Source organism: Stegostoma tigrinum, chromosome 24, assembly GCF_030684315.1.
Source record: "Stegostoma tigrinum isolate sSteTig4 chromosome 24, sSteTig4.hap1, whole genome shotgun sequence".
Taxonomy (NCBI): domain Eukaryota; kingdom Metazoa; phylum Chordata; class Chondrichthyes; order Orectolobiformes; family Stegostomatidae; genus Stegostoma; species Stegostoma tigrinum.
Window position 1 is genome coordinate 25498033 of NC_081377.1, and position 21558 is coordinate 25519590.

Below are 21558 nucleotides of genomic sequence, written 5' to 3' on the forward strand. Positions count from 1 at the left end.
AACAATCTTCATTTTTAAAATATGAATTCTTAATATTACCTTTTTTAAGGCTGAGAAGGCTGCAATTCTTTTCCTTTTTTCCATATTATTCTAGCTTGTTCTGCTTATGCCTGTACTTTATTTAGTGGTCACTGAAATTTAACTTCTTCATAGTTCAGATTGACAGAAATGAGAATTGAAACAACATGCCGTAAATTTTGTTTTTTTTCTCCTAACGCAGTTTCCACGTTTGCATTCCTTTTTGTTTTTGCGTTGCGAAGAAATCTGACTTTTTTAGGCAAGTGATCTTTTTGGAAGGAATTTCTTCCTACTATATACCAGGGATTCTCCATAAGCACTCTTAAAGTTCAGAATGCAAGTGTTTACGCTCTGTGTTGCATGTGGCTCAGTCGGTAGCATTGTTGACTGAGAGGCTGTGGGTTCAAGTGTCACTGAAATCTTCAGCACAAAATCTGTTCTAATACTCCAGTCATGTAGGTTAGAGGTACTGTCAGAGGCACTGTATTTCAGCTGAGATGTTAGGCAGAAGAACTATCTGCTGTCTTGGGATGTAAGTGATCCCAAGGAACTAATTTTAAAGAGGAGCACAAGCATTCTCTCCAGTACTCTGGTCAATCTTTTATCTCAACTGACATCGCTAGAAAGCTTTTTCTGGTCATTATTCCCATTGCTGTTTATGGTGACTTGGTGTGACCACTGAAGAATTGGTTTGTGTAACAAGAATAGATTTCTGTTGTAGAGCTTGATGAATGAGTTCGTGTAAGATGCAAGCTGCATTCATTCAGATTGGAGGTTAGTTGTCTAATTACTGTGGAGCTGAAGGTCACTTTGTTTTTATTTTTAAACCATTCAACTAGACTAAATGCAATGCAACAAAATTGCCTTGGAAACCGACCTTTGCCATGAGTATTGCAATTGTTTTTCTGTTGTATTGTGTTTTTTTTTGCCTTTTTAAAAATTTGTTTTATTAAACAAATGGCTTTGTTCTTTCCCAGGATATCTTATTGTACAGCAGACAAAGTACATGATAAAGTTTTTGCCTACATTGCTCAGAGCCAGCTAAATGAGACTTTGGAATGCCACGCCTTCTTGTGTACAAAGAGAAAATTGGTAGGTTCACTGTTTCTAAACAGTTGTTGCTCTTCTCACCCGAGGGAGGAATCTTCCTTTTGGTCAAATTGAGAGTAAGCATGTTTTGGTAGCAGCTAGCACACACTCCTAATGTGTGAGAGAACACAGTATCTGTTATCTCAACACTGTACTCTGCACTCTGAGTCCATTCGTGTTCCATCTTTAGCACTTGTATGTAAACTACTCAACAGTATATCCAGATCTAACCTTGTATTGCCTGTTGCTTTCAAACCTTAACCAACTATAATACGAACACATTTACCTGGAGCTCCGATTCCAACGTGCTAAGATTAATGATTCTGAGAAAATGGTATTTTTATTTCAAAACCATGAAAGCCTATTTCTAAAACAGCACCTGAGCAGTATGACTGTCTGTTACAAGATTACAAAAGACCCTTCAATGTTAAGACGAAGTTTTGGAATTCCCTCTGAAGTGGGCCACCAAACACCAGAAAAGTCTGGAAATCATTCACATGTTGCATGGATGGAGTACAAGAGTGTGGTTTAGTTATATGCTTGGATTGAACATCTTTTTGTTTTTAAGTATGCTGATTTTTGGATCCCAAATTGTGAAACTAAGGAGCACTGCCAATTGTGATGTTACAATCATCAAAAACATTCAGAAGATCAGCTGATCTTCTATCTACAATCAAGGCCATGGCCAATTTAGTAGCAATGAAACAAACGTTTTCGTTCAAGTTGTTCCATAAGACCTTGCACAAGAATCAAGACTGACACAGTGCTGAAGGAGTGTGGTACTGTCCTTTTGGATGGCTGGTTAGAGGCCCCACCAGCCTTTTCATTGGATGTAAAAGATCCTGAAAATGAGCAGGGCAGTTATCCATGGTATCCTGGCCATTGTTTATCTCTTGAGTAACATTACAAGAAACCAATTACCTGGTGAATATCACACTACTACTGTTTGCAGTACACCTATTGACTGCCCGGTTTCCTTACATACAACAGACTGCACTTCAAGTACTATAGTGACTTGAGATATCTGGAAGTTGTGAAAAGTGATGTGAATGCAAATTTTTCTTTTCCTGAGGTATATCCTTGAAACATTTAGCTCCTATTTTTAGTCAGCTCACAGTACTTTCACTTTTGTTTTCTATAGTCTGTAGTTCCTTTAAAATGTAAACCTGGCACAATTTTTTTTAAAACCAAACTTCTCTTTGCGGTTTAGTGTCTCATCATTATGTTATTAATTCAGTGCTACTAGTTTTCCCATATAGCTTAAGGTCCAATGTGCTGTTTTGCTATGATGCCAACTCCCCTGTTTTGTTTTGGGCCTGCCAAAATTCTATAATGTTGTTTTGCCAAATCAATGACACTAAACCTGCAGAAAAGCTGTACTACATATCAAAAGCCTGGAAGTATGGAGCGGAGTTCTCCATGTATTTAACCCTATTTTGGATAGAAGTGCTGTTTGACCCTAAATGTGTCTTAACCTTTGTGCTCTCCTCCTAGGCTCAAGCAGTAACACTAACAGTAGCTCAGGCTTTCAAAGTAGCTTTTGAATTCTGGCAAGCTGCCAAAGAAGGTGAGTTTCTGTGACTTCACTTTTAAACTGAGTATATTTGATTTTGTGATAATTTTGCTGCAACTGCAGAGGTCTTTTCAAAGAACTGCCGAAAATGGTCTTTTGATGTCGTGGCTCACTTTTGAGTTCACATAACTCCAATTGTATTGCGACACAGCTACTATATATTTAATTCAGTGGAATTCTGCTTCTGTGTTATGAGCAATATGTTAGTGGAGCATCTGTGATGGATGGTGTTAGCTATTGTTAATGAACATGGGTGGCATGTTGGCTCATTGGTTAGCACTGCTGCCTCACAGTGCCAGGAACCTGAGTTTGGTCCCAGCCTTCAGGGACTGTCTGTGTAGAGTTTGCATATTCTGTGTCAGCGTGAGTTTCCTCCTGGTGCTCCAGTTTCCCCCCCTCAGTTCAAAGTTTTGTAGGCTGGGTGGATAAGCCATGGGAAATGCAGGATAACAGGGATAGAGTAGGTTCTGGGTGGGATGCTCCTTGAAGCGTGGGTGTGGGTTTGATGGGCCAAATGGCCTGCTTCCACATTCTGGTGATTATGAACATGCATTGAATAGGCAACTGATAGTGGATTGGTCGTCTTTGCCTTCAAATTGTGGTTATAAAAAGCACTATGTTCATCTGATGTAATAAAGTGTGCTAAGGCAATTGACAGGCATGTTATAAGGCAAAGTATGTCAATGAGCCATGTATGTATGAAGATAAGGATCTAATGAGCAAATAATTAAGTAAAAATGGTACATATTAATCATCAGTTAGAGGTAGAGAGAAGCTGAAACCTTGGCTGCTTAGAGTACAGCCTCCAGTCTTGGAATAGCAATTAGGGAGTGTCGGCTGACACCTGTAATTGTGCATGTGCGAATCCAGAGATACATGTGCTCACAGTTCCAATCCCATTCTATCAGCACGTGGAACTACAATGATGTGACATGCAAAGTTACTGAGCATGCCCAGAGAAGAACCACAGTATTGAAATAGAGTTCAGAAGTGGGAAAGGTGAGGGTGTGAAGATGCAGGAGGGAGTGAGGACATTGGAGGCAGGTACATTGAGGCAGTGATGATGCAGGCGGAGGGAGGGAAAGTGGATGTGGGTGGGTGGGTCTGTCCTCCCCTAGTCAAAGCCACATGACCTACCCTCTTCGCAGCTGACAAACTTAAAGGCAAAAGCAGTAAAATGTGCAAACACAAATTTTAAGCAATGCATTGTATGCATGCACCATTGTCAATAGACACATTCCTGTTCTGATTGGGAATGCTCATGATGCCATAATTAAAGAAACCCTACATCTGAGGCTCTGAGAAGATCATAAAGATAAGGGACTTGGCATAGAAGGATCTCGATACAAGAAAGTGTTATGACCCTAAGAGAGACCACTGAACCAAATCAACCTTTGATCTCTGTATTCATAACGCAGTAAAATTAAAACCTTTTAATGATGTTAAATTGAACCTAATGGTTCCTAACGAGACAAATCGCAGCTTTACTGATCAAGTTTCAACACCGGTTTGCAGTTTTAAACAAAAGACTTAGCAATTTACTAACAATACAATCGCTTTTGAACGACAAAATTAAACAACAAAGTAATCCATTTGGTCTGTGCTTTAACTCTTTTAAACAGAACCTTTTGATCGAGTACCAATCTGCAGTAACTATTTGTATTGATCTCAGGAATAAACAAGTGCTTGTGCTTGTTTGTTCAATTTTTTTTTCCCCTTTTTATTAACCGTACTCTTTAGCTCAGTTCCTAGTTCCAAACCAAAGTTGATACAGAATAAAAATAATAAAAAAATCATTGAGGTGTCTGATAAAAGTCTCCAAAACAAAGAACTGCTGAACCACACTGGTAGTGAGCTTCACATCAGGTAGGAGATCCCACTATTCTGATTTGATATTCTAAAGTCAAATAGATTATGTACATGAATAATGACCACTGTAGGACTCTATGCCAGCACCTGCTCATCCCTTTAGCAGAGGGCTGGAACAGTGAAAGTGTGCTCTTAAATAATTCATCTCTATGCTGTCAAAAAATGCAACAGCTACTGACTTAATGTGGTCAGGGCTCTGTTGGAATGAGAATCAGTGAGGCCCCTGTGCATGACTGACCCTTTTTACTGCGGCTCTGGTGCATGGATGCATGATGCAAGGAAACCCACTGGAACGACAGATATTCACAGCAGAGGTTCCTGGCTTGTGTTCTGAAAATTTGATTTATTGTGAACTTCACTGATCTACCCCAGCTGATCATCCTTTAGCCTCTAGAGCAATGATTCATATAATTTCTCTGCAAAAATTACCATCTGTTATGCACTTTTTAATTGGTTTTTGTTTTCAATTTTAACAAAATGAAGCATGTCAGGTAGGGAGTTTGCTTTTTACAATGTTAAATTCGGATGGGAGCATTGTGGTAGCATTTGCAGAATGCCTCAGAGGTCTCTTTTTTGATTCAATAGGAAATGCATTTTTTTTCACACAGTAACTACTTTTTTTGTTCTTGTCTTCTCAGTGTGATAGTTCAATTTTACAGAATCTCATTGTATAGATTAACCACAGGGTTTGAAATATAATGCAATGGTTAAGTCCAAACCCTTTTTCCAATTTATATTTTTAGTGACGGTACTTAAGGAACCAGCAAGATTTATTTCTTCTTGCAGTGCTTGGACTTTGTTCTATTTGTTTCATCATTGCCAATGCAAACTTGTTAGACTTCTGTTTAAACAGCACACTTTTTGCATGCTAGATAACAAAATGTGGAGCTGGATGAAAACGGCAGGCCTAGCAGCATCTGGGAAGCACAAAAGCTGACGTTTTGGGCCTAGACCCTTCATCAGAAAAGGGGAATGGGGAGAGGATTCTGAAGTAGAGGGGGAGGTGGACTGAAGATGGATAGGTGGAGAGGAGAGTATAGGTAGGGAGGGGATAGATAAGTCTGGGGAGGATGGACAGGTCAAGGGGGCGGGATGAGGTTAGTGGGTAGGAAATGGAGGTGCGGCTTGAGGTGGGAGGAGGGGATAGGTGAGAGGAAGAACGGGTTAGGCAGGTGGGGATGACCTGGGCTGGTTTTGGGATGCGGTAAGGGGAGGGGAGATTTTGAAGCTTGTGAAATTCGCACTGATACCATTGGGCTGCAGGGTTCCCAAGCGGAATGAGTTGCTGTTCCTGCAACCTTTCGGGTGGCATCATTGTGGCACTGCAGGAGGCCCAGGATGGACATGTCATCTGCTGAATGGGAGGGAGAGTTGAAATGGTTTGCGATTGGGAGGTGCAGTTGTTTACTGCTAACAGAGTGTAGGTATTCTGCAAAGCGGTCCCCAAGCCTCCGCTTGGTTTCCCCAATGTAGACAAAGCCACACCATGTACAGGTGGATATGGTATACCACATTGGCGGATGTGCAGGTGAACATCTGCTTGATGTGGAAAGTCATCTTGGGGCCTGGGATGGGGGTGAGGGAGGAGGTGTGGGAGCAGGTGTAGCACCTCCCTGTGGTTGCAGGGGTTGTGGTGGAGTTGGGGGGTGGGGGGGGGGGTGCGGGGGAGTGTGGAGCGGACAACGGAGTCATGGAGAGAGTTGCCTCTCCGGAAGGCAGAGAAGGGTGGGGTTGGAAAAATGTCTTGGGTGGTGGGGTCGGATTGTAGATGGCGGTTGTGCCGGAGGATGATGCGTTGTATCCGGAGGTTGGTCGGGTGGTATGGCAGCATCGCGATGAATTATTTAAGAGCACACTTTCACTGTTCCTGCCCTCATCTAAAGGGATGAGCAGGTGCTGGCATAGAGTCCTACAGTGGTCATTATTCATGTACATAATCTATTTGACTTTAGAATATCAAATCAGAACATTGGGATCTCCTACCTGATGTGAAACTCACTACCAGTGTGGTTCAGCAATAATCTTTGTTTTATGACTTTTGGCGGTTATTGCGGGGACGGGGTGTGAGGGATGAGGTGCGGGAGACATGGTTGAGGGTGTTCTCGACCACTGTGGGGGGAAGTTGCAGCTCTTGAAGAACAAGGACATCTGGGATGTGCAGGAGTGGAATGCCTCATCCTGGGAGCAAATGCGGTAGAGGCGAAGGAAGTGGGAATAGGGGATGGAATTTTTGCAGGCAGGTGGGTGGGAGAAGGTGTATTTTAGGTAACTGGGAGTCGGTGGGCTTGAAATGGACATTGTTTTGTAGGTGGTTGCCTGAGATGGAGACAAAGGTCCAGGAAGGTGAGGGATGTGTTGGAGATGGTCCAGGTGAACGGAAGGTGTGGGTGAAGTGGATGAACTGTTCGAGCTCCTCTTGGGAGCATGAGGTGGTGCCGATTTACAGTTATCAATGTAACAGAGGCAGAGGTGGGGCTTAGGGCCCTACCAACCTCCGGATACAACGCATCATCCTCTGACACTTCCGCCATCTACAATCCAACCCCACAACCAAACATTTTTCCATCCCCACCCTTCTCTGCTTTCCAGAGAGACCGCTCTCTGCATGACTCCCTTGCCCACTCCACGCCCACCTCACCCGGCACGTTCCTCTTTAACTGCAGGAAGTGCGAACTTACCCCCACAACACCACCTCCCTCACCCCAAACCAGGGCCCTATACAACTTTCCATATCAAGCAGGTGTTCCCCTGCACATCTGCCAATGTGGTATACTGCCACAACTGTACCTGCTGTGGCCTCCTACATCGGGCAAACCAAGCGGAGGCTTGGGAACCACTTTGCAGCACACCTAATACTCAGTTTGCAATAAACAACTGCACCTCCCAGTTGCAAACCATTTCAACTCCCCCCTCCCATTCCTTAGGTGACATGTCCATCATGGGCCCCCTGCAGTGCCATAATGATGCCACCCAAAGGTTGCAGGAACAGCAACTCATATTCCGCTTGGGAACCCTGCAGCCCAATGGTATCAATGTGGACTTCACCAGCTTCAAAATATCCCCTTCCCCCACTAGAATCCAAAACCAGCCCAGCTCTTCCCCACCTGCCTAATCTATTCCTCTCACCTATCCCCTCCTCCCACCTCAAGCTGCACCTCCATTTCCTACCTACTAACCTCATCCCGCCTCCTTGACATGTCCGTCCTCCCCGGACTGACCTATCCCCCCTCTAACTCCAAGCCTATACTCTCCTCTCCACCTATCTTCTCTATCCATCTTCAGTCCGCCTCCCCCTCAATCCCTATTTATTTCAGAACCCTCTCCCCATCCCCCTCTCTGAAGGGTCTCGGCCCAAAACGTCAGCTTTTGTGCTCCTGAGATGCTGCTAAGCCTGCTGTGTTCATCCAGCTCCGCACTTTGTTATCTTGGAACTGCAGATGCTGGCGAATCCCATTATCTCTGATCATACTTTGCATGCTTTCTCTTTTGTTTTGTATTAGGAATAGGTAAAGTGATCTCCTACTCTCTAACAGTCATTCAGCCTGCTGACTTCAAATAATTAAAACGATCTTAGACACAATCCTATTTAAACCTAAACTTTTTTGCATTTTACCACAAACTGACAAAATGGGTGTGGCATGACTAGTAAGGTTTGTTTGCTTGTTGCACGTCTCCCCTCTCATTATGACTTGCCATGCAAATATCAGTTATTTTACAAGAAGGAAATGGAACGCCAACTTTTGTTTTAACTATCTGCTTACTGACAACATTGGTAACTGCGGTTTTTAGCACCTCCATTCAGCTGCATGTTTGATTAACAGGAGACGCAAGAGAGAAAGTGGAGCAGTTTGAGGCACCAAAGAGAAACTACTTGTTATTGTTTGGACCCTTGTTGCCCCACAAACTGCAGAGCAAAGTCTTCGTTAAGCTGTCCTCATTCCTGTGTCTCTTTCAATGGCAAAGTGTGAAGCTGGATGAACACAGCAGGCCAAGTAGCATCAGTCGGGCACCCATCTTCAGAAAAGATTTCTTTTCTGAAGAAGGGTCCTGACCAAAACGTCAAACTTTCTTGCTCATCTGCTGTTTGGCCTGCTGTGTTCATCCAGTTTCACACCTTGTTATCTCAGATTCTCCAGCATCAGCAGTTAATATCTCAATTTGATTAAGAACTCAATTTGATCTGCATCCTTTAAGACTGTCCGTTTGTACAGTAGCTTGCTACTAATACTCGGGTAGTTTTTATTTGTGTTTTCTGCAAATAGCTAACTTTTTAATATGCAGATACAGAACTCTTCTGTGTTTTGTTACCGATGCTAATGGCATCGACTCTGGATCATGTATCACAAACTATATGCTCAGGAAGAATAACAAGGAGAAACTCCTTATGATGCATCAAAGTATATGATGATTCCACAAATGTTTGATAAATATGTACCATCAGTTAATTTTTTTTTTGTTATTGTGGGTGAGGGAGACTTCCTTATTTTTCAAGTAGCTGTGTTCATCTGACCGGGGAGATGGGACTGTGTTTTAACTTTTTTGCTAAAGGACTGTAACACCAACAATGCAATGTTCCTTCCTTCAAAGTGTCTGCTAAACTTTTTAAGGCAAATTTTTTTTAAAAATTTGACCTTTTATTGTTTTGATTCAGTTTACAATGCTACCTAATAAAAGAACCTGAGTTTAAATTTTAGAATCTAACACAAAAACTTGCTAATTATTATTTTCTTTCAATTCCTTCTGGCCTTTCATGATGTGTATTTAAGTCAATTTACTTTTTAATCTGTTACATTTAATCATGAGGAAGGAGCCAGGATAAAGTTTTTGCCTGTTGTATGACTGGGGTACACCCAGTTGCTTTGTAGTTCCAATCCTCCTTTTGGTCAGAACAAATTTTAAAACCAATTAAGACGATTGTCTTGTATGATATTCGAAGCATGTCAAATAGTTTTCTTAAAGTCAATCGGGAATAATGAGTTTTTGTGATTAATGTTTCTTTTAGCAAAATAAAACTTACTTAAATAATCTAAAACCTTTTGTCAATAATATTTTGCTTGTGTATCAAGATAAAGCCACTGTGGTCTTATAAGATTGTAGGGCTGCTGCCTCGATATAGAGGCATGACTGGTGGTGGTTTAACCTGAGCGTCACCGTGACTCAGGTGAGGTGAGACATAACAAAGGAGACTCCTTCATGGTAATCTCAGTTGGTGTGGGGTAATTTAACCCATGCTATTGGCTTTGCTGTGTGCCTCAAATTAGCCATCCAGCCAAATGAGCTAAACAGACATTTTGCCAAGGTGGCCAAGCAGGAGGCTGGAAGAACACAGTAGGCCAGGCAGCGTCTGGAGGAAGACTTCTTTAGGATTGAAGAAGAGTAATACCTGAAAGGTTGACTGCTCCTTTCCTCCCAGATACTGCCTGGCTTGCTGTTCTTGCAGCTTCCTGTTTATCCACCATGGACTCCAGAATCTTGAATTGTTCTTTTTTGTCTCTAACCAAGACACATATTTGCCTTCTACCCTGACATCCCTTTTTAATCTTGTTTGGGAGCACAAAGCAAATAATATTGGTCGATTTCTCTTTCTCTTCTCTCCACACTGCCCCCCCCCGCCCTGCGCCCCCAACACTTCAGTAAAACCTTGTTTAATCACTGTCAACCTTTTAAACATTGATTTTTAACATTTCTTTTTAATGGAGTTCGCATGGAATATTCAGGTTGTCCCTCCTCACACTGTAAAGTTTGCCACGTCCTCCATTTAGATGGTTTGTTTGGGCTGGATTGCCTCAGTTCTGAATTCTATTTTTTTTTCATGCTCTTGATCCTTATTTCTCACTTGAATTAAAATTTCAGGTTTTTTTGCCTCAGGAGAATGTTTTCTAAACTGGCCATTCTTATGAATGTTACCAGGCTGCCTGGGGTGAAATATTTAATGGTGTTTTTACATTTAACTATTCAGAGTTCCTTTTTGTCTCAATACATATTTTATCCGTGAACAAAGCATCCAATGTTTAACACCTTTTTTTAAACAGAGAAAGTGAAAAGGGCTGCAGTTGGACCATCAAACAGTGGTGCCACTGGCAAATTGCAATCAGAAGGCCCCGCCAATAGCCATCTCCAACCAGGTGAGACAACTCTCCCTTTTTTAAGTTGAATTGGAGAAGGAATGTTGGTTTTATCTATGGGTAGTACAGTTAAGAATTTGGGGCCTGAAGATAGGACACAATCATTTTGGTTCAAATTTTGTTCTACAACCTGAGGTTTAATTTACCTATAATGCATGTCAGCAATAAAACCTTGCAGTTATTTTTTCTCTTGCAGAAACACTTTGTGACCTCTTTATTGGATAGCCATGATTTAACACTAGAAAGATGAGATGGGACATGTTGTAATTTTTTTAATGCTTTACTGTTGTTGCGTATACTCTAAACTTAGAATATTCTAAATCTAAAGTATTTTCTATAGCACACTCTACAATGCAGTAAATGTGTTTGGGACCTGAAACGTCAACTTGCCTGCTCCTCTGTTGCCTGGCCTGCTGTCTTACTTCAGCTCTACTCTACGCTGTTGTCTCTGACTCCAGCCTCCGCAGCTCTTGCCATCTCTTCAGAAAACACTTGTTTTCATCTTTTTGAAGGCATTCTTCACTTTGCTATAAAAATGAACATTTTATAGGGCATGTGTACGGGCTGGGGTGGGGAGGAGAAAGACACCTGCTGTGTAATTCGAAGAGTGGACGTGACTTTTGACTGCTGAATTAAACAGGCATAGACATCAATTTTAGGCACTACTTACTTTTAGTTATTTTCTCTTGAAGCCACGTTGAATGGCATTGATAAACCTGTTAATATAAAGCTGTAGCACCAAGACTTTGTGGCCTGGGCTGCCTGAGGGAGATGGAGAATTCTTCACGTGTAATGTGAACAAAATTTGAGTCAAACATGAGGTACAGTGTGCAGTAATGTTGCTGAATCTCTTTTTTTAATTTTTGAATGTATCTGGCTATATGCAGGATTCTTCCCTTTTGTCGAGGGGGCGATTCTCTTTGAATCTCTTTTTTCCTTGGTGTGTCTGTTTTTTTAAATTTTGGCTTAGCCAGACTGCATCAGATTGCACAATGTTAAGTCTGTGTTTCTATAAAATTCTCTGCAGAAGTAGCTACAGCAAATTTGTTGGATTTGACTGAAGGAGCAATATCATTATCAACAAACAATAGACATGATCCTTCTCTTGGAGATGCAACTTGTTCAGTAAACAACAACGTTATGTGGGTAAGTGTAAATGCCACTGAGGAAATGGTTGATTTCATTTTCTGTGCCTATTGATTTCAGGAATGGGTTTTGTTTTAAATGCAAATGCCGTCAATTCAGTACAAAGTCCTGTAACAACTGGTCAAGCACCAGGAGCCCTTGCGTATATACATTTGGTCCACACTGCAGCTGCCAATGGATGCATAACTTTTCTCCTGCAAGAATTTTTATTTTATTCATTCACAAGATGATGACCTAGCTAGGGATGCCAACATTTATTGCCTATACAACAGAGCAGTTAAGAGTCAATCACATTGCTATGGGTCCAGAATCCTATTTGGGTCAGGCCAAGTAAGAATGGCAGTTTCTTTCCCTGAAGGACATTGGAGAATGAGATGAGTTTTTCCTGACAATTGCCAATGGATTCATGGTCGTCATTAGATTTTTAGTTCCAGAAGGCTTTCCCCTTGTTGTTCCTCACACCATGCTAGCATTATCCCAGCTGATATACATATAAATAACAGCGTATGTACCTGGATGCCACCACATCCTTTTCTTCCCCCGCCCCCCGCCCACCTCAAAATTTGCACTGGCTGCACAAACTTAAATATCTCTTTGCTAGGCTTTTTGATTCTGATTCATTTCAGAGCCTGCGACAGCATCTGACATCTGTTTTAACTGCAGAATTTTTAAGCTTAGATTCTCTATCTCTTTGCTTTCTTTTCTCTCTGCAATTCTAATAATAGTTTTCTCATTTCCATTTCCCTTCATAATTTTGCTCTGCTCTTTGGAAGTCCATATCCTTTTCCTGCTTCTCCACCTCCTATTTTTTCCATTTTCTTGCCTTGTGCTCCGGCTACACTGCTTATAATTCAAAAGCACCTATTCTGATGTTTCACCACCCAGAATGCATGGTTTTGTGTTTCTATTAAGTCCAAATATATCTGTTATTGTCTACATTCCCAGATTCGGTGAGCATTTCACCCCCATCTTTCTTGTCGATTTTAATAGCTTTTAGAAGCTTACTTAAGACCATCCCGGACAACCCTGCCGCTCCCAGGAAATCATTTTCCATTTCAAATGTTATTCCTTATTTTCACAACAGAATTTTGTTTTCTTTAACCTTTTATCACTTACCAATGTCAGACATAAATCACCACCACTTATGTTTGGAAAATAATCCTGGATGAGCCCTTCGTCTCCTGCTGCAAATCACTTGGACACACCATTATTGAGCCTCAATACTCCCCAGGGTTCTTGCAACAATTATGATTTTAATAAAAAATATGCAACATCATTAATTTACCTGTCTGATGGAATGTGGTTAGCAGAAAACCTTGACTATAAGGCACAGGAGCAGAAGTAGGCCATTTGGCCCTTCAAGTCTGACATGCTGTTTACTGAGATCATGGTATATTGATAAGCCTCCACTCCAATTTCTTGTCTTTTCCCATAATTTTTGATCTGTTTAGTAATAAAATATCTGTTTATCACCACCTTTTGAATATAATTTAATGACACAACCTTTACAACTGCCCTCAAAGAATTCCACAGATTCACTACCCTTTTGAGAAAAGAAATTTTCTTCTCCTCTGTCTTAAACTGCTCACCCCTTTTTATTATGAGGTTATGCCCTCTGACCCTGGGTGCTTTAAATATAGGAAACAACCTTTCCATACCTACCCTGTCAAGCTCAATAAGAATATTGTATGTTTTCAATAAGATCACCTCTCATTCTTCTATATTCCAAAGAGTACAGGCCAACTCACCTAACCTCTCCATACCTGGGATAAGCCTACTAAACCTTCTCTGAACTGTCTGTCTGCAATGCCAGTCCATCTTGGATAAGTGGTTCAAAATTGTTCAAAGCATTCTAGATATGGTCTGACTATTGCCTTGTATAATTTTAGTAAAAGCCCTCACTTTTTTTATACTTTGCCTTCCATTTGTGTTCCTTTTATCGGCTGAACTTGAATGCTAGGTTTTTGTGATTTTTTTTGTGCAATGAGGACACCTAAATACCACCTGTGCTGTAGCTTTCTGCAGCCTTTCTCCATTTAAATAAAAATATTCAGCTCCTCTACACTATCCTTATGTTTTTCCACATTTATATTTCCTACTAAGTTTGTTTTTTTTTAGTTTTTGTTTACTTTTGGCTAGAAACCATCAACATTTGATGATACTAGTTGATCCATACCACTGCCGCCCCCCCCCCCCCCCCCCCACACACACAATTTCCCTTTAAACTCACATGCATACTTGGAAACAGACAAACAAAAAAATGGTGTTATGCATGGAGGGAGACAAACTAGCAAAAGCACCAATCCACAGGGCACAATTCTTTTTGCTTTTCCCAAGACCTTTTTGTTCTCATCTCTTCCTGGAGGTTCTTTTGAAGGAGGCGAATGGCAATTGGTACTCTAACACATTCCCTTAGTTACTGATTTAAAGCTAATGGTTTGCAACAACTGATGGGAGAAATTTACTGACTTGCTCAGGATTTTTTTGTACTGCATAGAGACACAATCTTCTGTTCCAACAGTGCCGCAGTTTCTGCCCCAGTACTGTAAACGCCACAAACTACTCAACAGCCCAGGAGCCAGTCGGACAGCTGTTGTCAGACCAATGTCTTCAAGCATCCACAACTGATCACATTGATTCGTACAAAACAAAATAGCTACCTATGTCTGGAATAATAATAATAATAATAATAATAATAATAATAATAATAATAATCCCCCAATGCCATGCAGTCTTATCAACAGTATAGATGTCACTCAGAATGAATTCCAGTAACACTGTTTAAACCATTTCCCTTCCCAAACTTGCTTTAAAAATACAGCTCTTTTCCATTTTATTCTATAATCAAAAACTTTTAAAAAATTAGTCTTTACAAATATTAATTTGCCTTTAATTTATCTTCAGGAACTAAATGATGACCTGGATGAAGCTTTTGCAAGGTAAGATTTTGGTTGTTTTGGAATTTTGAATCTGTCTGCAAAATGAATTACTTTTTGAGCACCTTTTTAGTCGTCAATTTAATTCTTTTCATTTTCAAACTGATCTTTTGTTCTGACTTTTACAAGCTGCAATTTGGATAGCTTGAGTTCAATTGCAGGTAATTTTGTTGAATGTATGATATAGTGCATGCTTTGAAACTTGATCACCACAGCAGATGATCCTCCCTACACCTATACGCAACAAATCTAAAATATTCTGGGTCTCTGTACATGTGCTTACATATGCCGTCACCCTGCTGTGTTTAATTGCCTGTTGCCGATCTGACTAAGTTATCCCACTGTGCAGAAGTAGTGCAATGTATCATTTGACTAACTTTTTAGGTTATTCATTTGGATTTTAGGAGTATATTGAACAAGAAATATTCAAAATGAATTCATTAAGTGTACTTAATCTGAAGAGTGATTTGATTATTAACTTTGCAGTTTGAACGAATAGCACTCTAGCTCAAATGAAACATGAATTGTGAATGCTGAATATGGAAAATTCCAATGTACCTTCCTGTTAGACATTTTCTTTTACAATGTTTTGGCTTATTACAATACGTAATTTTGTTTTGCTGGAGGATGTTTGTGAAGATGAAAGCTGCTTCATTTGAGGGTGGTGCTGAAGAAGGCCAGGGATTCCATTGTCACACTCTATGCTGCTTGGATAAAGGCACTTTTTTGTGCAACAGCTGCCTTTTGCATACGTTGCAGGACAGTAATATCTATGTTTTAGGTCTGTTTACCTTGCATAAACTATCTCCTTTTGAGTGACTGTGTGGCAATGTCACAAAGAGAAGAGGGAGACTTTAGAAATTAAGGTGCAGGGACCTGGGATTCAAATTCTCTTTCACAGCCAGCGACAAATTCAAGTGTGCCCTTTTTTTAACCCCCCCCGCCCACCGACCTTTCTCCAAGTATCTCTTCTGGTCAGCAGCTGGCCAGAGAGTGTGACTCCCACAGCTGAAAAGGAGGATGTTGAAACTTTGCTTCTTTCTTTTTAAGTGGAATTCATAAGGCCCATCACATGGTGCCCATTCTTCAAAAAATGCAGTTATGCTATTTATCTGTTGAATTCCTCTCCTTTGCAATTTGGTTAATGGGCATCTTTTATTCTGCTTGCCCACCTCCATGATCCCCTCTGCTTCGTGCTAGCTGATGTTGTAAATAGATCCATCTACTCTGCCCACTTCCCTTTCAATATGGCCTCTATTAACTTGTTCCTAACAAGAAATTGTCCTTGCAAACAGCTATCTAAACTTCAGCCTCTCTTCCCTTTTCTAAAGTGCTTGACCATGTTTTTGTCAAGTCTGTGCCCCAGGTTCTCCTAATTGAAACTCCGCTTTCTGCATCGATCATTGCAGTGAAATAGTCCTCAGCAATCCCAAGTGACATTCTCTGTGATGGAGACTATTTTTGTGGTACCACCTGATGTTACTACTAGACAAGCCAGGACCCAGACTGAATTCTGGCCTGATTGGCCATGTTTTGTTTCATTTAATCCACTGAATCACAAGTATGTAATGTTGCAGAACTGGTTTTGAAGATAAAACACTAACTTCTATAAAAGAAGATAAAATAGAATAACTATGTACATGTAACAATTTTAATGTCTTCAAAATGCATGCTAAAATACAATATTATCTCTATCCCACCGGCATCCCTTTTTAATAATGTCCAAATACCAACAAGGATTTCCTTCTCTCCCAACTTTCAGGCTGGCTTATTTATTGCTTTCAGTTCCTGGTCTCCTCTTTGAGCCTGTTCTTTTGAGCATTCATACACTGGGTTTAGTTTTGGATAACCTCAGGATTCTGACCAAGCCCTCCTGGTCTGGAGCTTCAAACTAAACCTTTGCATTGAGGTAGCTTATTTCTAACATTTTCTGAACTCTTTAATTGAGGAGAATTTTTTTTTGTACATCCAACATGAGCCAGGCCATCTTTTTAAATAAAGTCAAAAGAGCTTCAAGCTATGGATGATTCTCCAAGCCAAAAACACAACAATTCCAATCCTTCTAATTGAAAACAGTCTGATACTCTGAAATGTTGAATCTGTTACTCTAACTCTCCCACTGCAAACCAATTCCTATTAGCATTCCAGGAACTGTGTATCTCATACAAGTTTAAAAAAGAAAATTGGCTCCAGAAATACTGATAAGTTAATCATTAAAACCTTCACACACATTGAACAAAACTCACTTACCAATAGTTCAGAAATCAAACTAAGATAATATAAAAAGAAATCTAGCACCTTTTACACCATGCTGTTACCCCTCTTCAACCTCACTGCCAGTGGTTGTATTAATCTAATTGATTTGAGGGAGTGTACAGTCCACTCCTTCAGTGTAAAACCAAACCAGTCATGCACAACGTAAAATAGGGCAAAAACCATCAATGTAACATCTCTTTTCCCCCTCTCTCTCCCTTTTCAGACTGGCTCAATCTCGAACAAACCCTCAGCTCCTGGACATTGGTGTGAGCCCTCAGGATATGCAGGCAGAAGAATGCCTTTCTCCTACAGACTGGGAAAAAAGTGATCCTGGAGTTACAGATAAAGATGATTTGTTTGGGTTCTGATAATTTGAGAGCCAAAGAGAATAGACCACTTACCTACAAAGGAGGAATTAACCACTGGATGAAACCTAGCTTGGCACCTTCTGCTCTCATGATGCAATGGTTCAGGAATGAAACTTTTTGATTTGAATGGCTATGTTGTAGGATGACTGAATTTGCTGTTCCAGTGTTGCCTTTTGAAGAGGTCCAGACTAGAGTAAATAGCCCTGACATAAAATCCATCAAATTATTTTTGCTTCTAGACCCAACAAAGAGTGTATAGTCTTGCCTTAGACTGTCAGTTAGGCAATGAGCTGCCTGTTCATTTGGACTGAGGCTGTTACTAGAAATAAGTCCTGAAAGTACTACAAGTTTATGACTATATATTAGACTTGTGTTAAATATCACAAAATGCCTTTTTAATTTTAAAGAAAATTGCTCTTTCCCAACTGAACAAGCTGCTTATTGTCTCTTCTTTGTCTGCTGTTGTTACCCTAACAATTTAAGGGGCCTGTTTTCCACTTGCTATGTGACAGCATCGATTGCATACCCTCAATTGTTGTTTGGTAGACTTGAAGTTTGCAACTTTACATGTAAGCTTTTGTTACATTAACTATGGGAATGTGCATAAACCGTATATAGTCTCTGCATTTATTGTATTACAAAGTACTACTATAATGAATGTTAATGTATTTTTAAATCCATCTCACTTACACTCTTCCATTGCCTTAGTTTCATGTTTAAAAAGATTTACAGTTCAATTCAATACAGCACAGGAACAGATCCTTCGGCTCACCAAGCTTGCACCAATTCCCTATCCTTATTTAGACTCTCTACTTATTGCCCATTATGTGGTTTCTATTGCTGTTTGCCCCCCTCTAAAATATTGAGATATGTCTTAAGTGTTGTAAATGTGTCTGTTTCCACTGGCAGTGCATTCCAGGCACCCACCACACTGTGACAACTTATCCCTGCACTTCTCCCCTAAACTCCTCTCCCCCACCCTAAACATGTGCTCTTTTTTGTAGTTGACCTTTCCACCCCGGGAACAAGCCTCTGACTACCACCCTGTATATCTATGCCTGGCATAATTTTGCAGACCTCCATCGGGTCACGTTTCAGCTGCTGTCTTTCCAATGAAAACAGTCCAAGTTTATCCAACCTGTCCTCACAACTACAATCGTCCAAACCAGGCAATATCCTGGTAAATCTTCTCTTACACCCTCAAGCATCCATTTCCGTCTCTGTGTCGTGACCAGAGCTGCGTGCAGTACTCCAAATGTGGCCTCACTAACTTTGTACAGCTGTAATGTAACTTGGCAACTTTTATATTCAATGCCCGGCTGATGAAGGAAAGCATGTTGTATGCTTTCCTGACCACCTCTTCCATCTGTGCTGCTGCTTTCAGGGATCTGTACGCCCAGATAGCTCTTTGTTGTGTTCCTAAGAGTGCTGCCATTTATTATTTATTTGATCTTCCAAAATGTATCTCCTTGCATTTGTCTGGATTAAACTCCATCTGCCATATCTCTGCCCAAATCTACAATCTTTATCCCTTTGGCAATCCTCCTCACTATGTGCAACTCTGACAATATTGGTGTCATCCGTAAACTTACTTATCAGACCTCCTACATTTTCATCCAGATCACTTATACACATCACCGCAAACAAAAGTTCCCAGCACTGATCCCTGTGGAACATTACCCTTCCATTGGTACTTTATTCTTTCCATCTAGCTAGCTCATCCCAGATCCTGTGAGACTCTACCTTCTATACCAGCCTGCCATGAGGTGTCTTATCAAATGCCTTACTAAAATCCATGTAAACAACATCCACTGCCCTTTCTCATCAATCATCCTTACCATCCCCTCAAAAAAATCAATCAAATTGATTAGATGCTATCTTTCTGCACAAATGCATGCTGCCTGTCATGAATAAGTCCAGTCCCTTCCAATTGTGCATAAATCCTGTCTCTCAGTATCTTCCCCAACAGCTTCCCCACCATTAACATTAGGCTCACTGACCCCCTACTGTTTCTGATCTTAAATGAACAACATTGGCCATTCTCCAGTCCTCTGGAACCTTCCCTGATGCCAAAGAGGATGCAAATATATCTGTTAAGGCCCCAGCTGTTTCTTCCCTTGCTTCCCACAGTATGCTGGGATAGATCCCATCTGACCCTGGAGCCTTGTCTGCCTCAATGTATTTAACACTTCCTCCTTTTGTTTGTTTTCCTGCCCAATAGTATTTACACACCATTCCCTAACCTCAACTTCCCTCACATCCCTGTCTTCAGTGAATACTGACTTAAAATACTCATTAAGGATCTCGCCCATTTCCTATGGCTCCATACATAACCTCCCTCCTTTTTTATCCAAGAGTGAGCCTACTCTTTCCTTAGCTACCCTATTGCACCTAATGTATGTGTAAAATGCTTTCGGAATCCCCTAACTCTGCTTGCCAAGGATATTTCATAGCCTCTTTAGACCTCCTAACTCCCCAGTTTGAGCTCCTGCCTACTTTTTCTATATCCTTCAAGGACTCTGTCTGTCTGTTTTTGGTTATCTAGACCTTTTGTCAAAACAAAAGGAAGCATAACTAAACTGATAATTTCCCCTGTTATTCAAGGTTCTTGAATCCTACCATTCCTGTCCTTCATTTTCATAGGAACCTGCTTATCCTGCACTCTGATCAACTGACCTTTTAAAAGACTTCCACATTCTCCAATTCTTGCCTTCAGTTACAGTTGGCCTTCTCCCATTTTAACCGCTTCATCTGCGGTCCACTCTTGTCCTTACCCATAAGTATCTGAAAACTTCAGGAATTATGGTCTGTATTTCCAAATGCTTCCCCACTGAGACTTTGGTCACGAAGTGACCAATAGCAGGTCCAATATGATCCCTGCTCCCTCATTGGACTATCTACATCCTATTTCAAAAATTCTCCTGGAGCTTTCTGAAGTTTGTTTTCACATTTCAAAACTTTGGAAAACATAACTCCCTCCACATTTTTTAATGGGATAAATAGAACCTATGTTTTCACTTTAAATTTTAAGTGGTCCGATTCAAAAGCTTCAGTTTGCATCCAGTGGATGCATTTGTGGTAGATACTTGTATAAAACATGAGCAAACAATAGTGACATCAAGTCTATTTGTAATATGATGTACCCCTGTTAATCATGTGGGAAATCTGTTGCACATACTTTTTTTTTAATGGACTGAAAAGGAGTACAAGATATTACATGCAAAAGTATGTAAAAATCAATTTTAAATTTACAAGCAGTTTTGTAGCACTGTTTCATTTTAAGAATAGTTGGCACACATCCTGTAGTATGTAAAACAGCATAAGTAACCTACTCTCATCTCACCCTAATGGTCAAAAAAGACAGCTAAAAATCCCCGACAAATTAACATTGCTGTTAGGCTCTTAACAGAGAAAGGAATGAAATGATGCTCTGCATTTGCTCTCCTTTACTCGATGTTTCTCATTATTGATCAGAGCCTAAAATTGCTGGGATAATGTTACTTCGCATTTTCTCCTCATCCAATTCTACCAATGGGGACTAGACCATTTTAAAGCGACAAAAATGGTCACAATTATAGTTCAATCCAAGCTGCTTTTTTATGTAGAATGATTCCCATTTAACAATCTGGCATTCTATTACTATAGTAAGCCTATTATTTTACATGACATCTACTGGAGTTTTTAATGATGCACAATGTGGTACTCAATTGTATATTTCTTAATGGAAAGATTTTTATAGATTCTAACAGAATGGGTTGAGACTTGTTATTCTGGAATGTTTGGATTTGGAATTTGAGTAAACTCCAGTGTGACAAATTCACACTGCAAGATCAAGTGTTCACAATATCTAGTAGAGAACTTGTGCTTTTTAATGATGGTAATATTGTTGGCACTTTTTGACAAATGTATAATAAAGGCACTACTGTTAAAATGGAGAAGCTGTCATAACTCTCAGCTGATGTACTTTTTAAATGGCGCTTTGAACAATACTCATTCCACTTTTGTGTAAGATTAAAAGTGAAGGTGTACACTTTATTTTTACCATCGCTGTGCTACTATTTCCACTTTTCAGGTATCAGAAGAGGAAGATTGGAAACTATATATATTTTTAATGAGGATTTGAGAACGTTTTATGGGATAGTGTAGCTATGAAGGCATCATACCTTTTTTAATTTTGA

The 21558-nt window shown here is 40.4% G+C and overlaps 1 protein-coding gene across 3 annotated transcripts in view; it reads left to right on the plus strand.

The window, feature by feature from the left end:
* ldlrap1b (low density lipoprotein receptor adaptor protein 1b) overlaps window positions 1-21332 on the plus strand; it is a 51245-nt gene extending 29913 nt beyond the window's left edge. For 2 of the 3 annotated variants that reach the window (XM_048558347.2, XM_048558349.2), the window contains exons 4-9: window positions 996-1110; window positions 2602-2674; window positions 10582-10674; window positions 11702-11820; window positions 14725-14759; window positions 17236-21332. In XM_048558347.2, coding sequence (XP_048414304.1) covers window positions 996-1110; window positions 2602-2674; window positions 10582-10674; window positions 11702-11820; window positions 14725-14759; window positions 17236-17380 — 580 coding nt within the window. In that variant the 3' untranslated portion in view covers window positions 17381-21332. The remainder of the gene's footprint in view (window positions 1-995; window positions 1111-2601; window positions 2675-10581; window positions 10675-11701; window positions 11821-14724; window positions 14760-17235) is intronic. The other variant, XM_048558348.2, reaches the window with a different exon arrangement.
* Window positions 21333-21558: the final 226 nt, after the last annotated feature.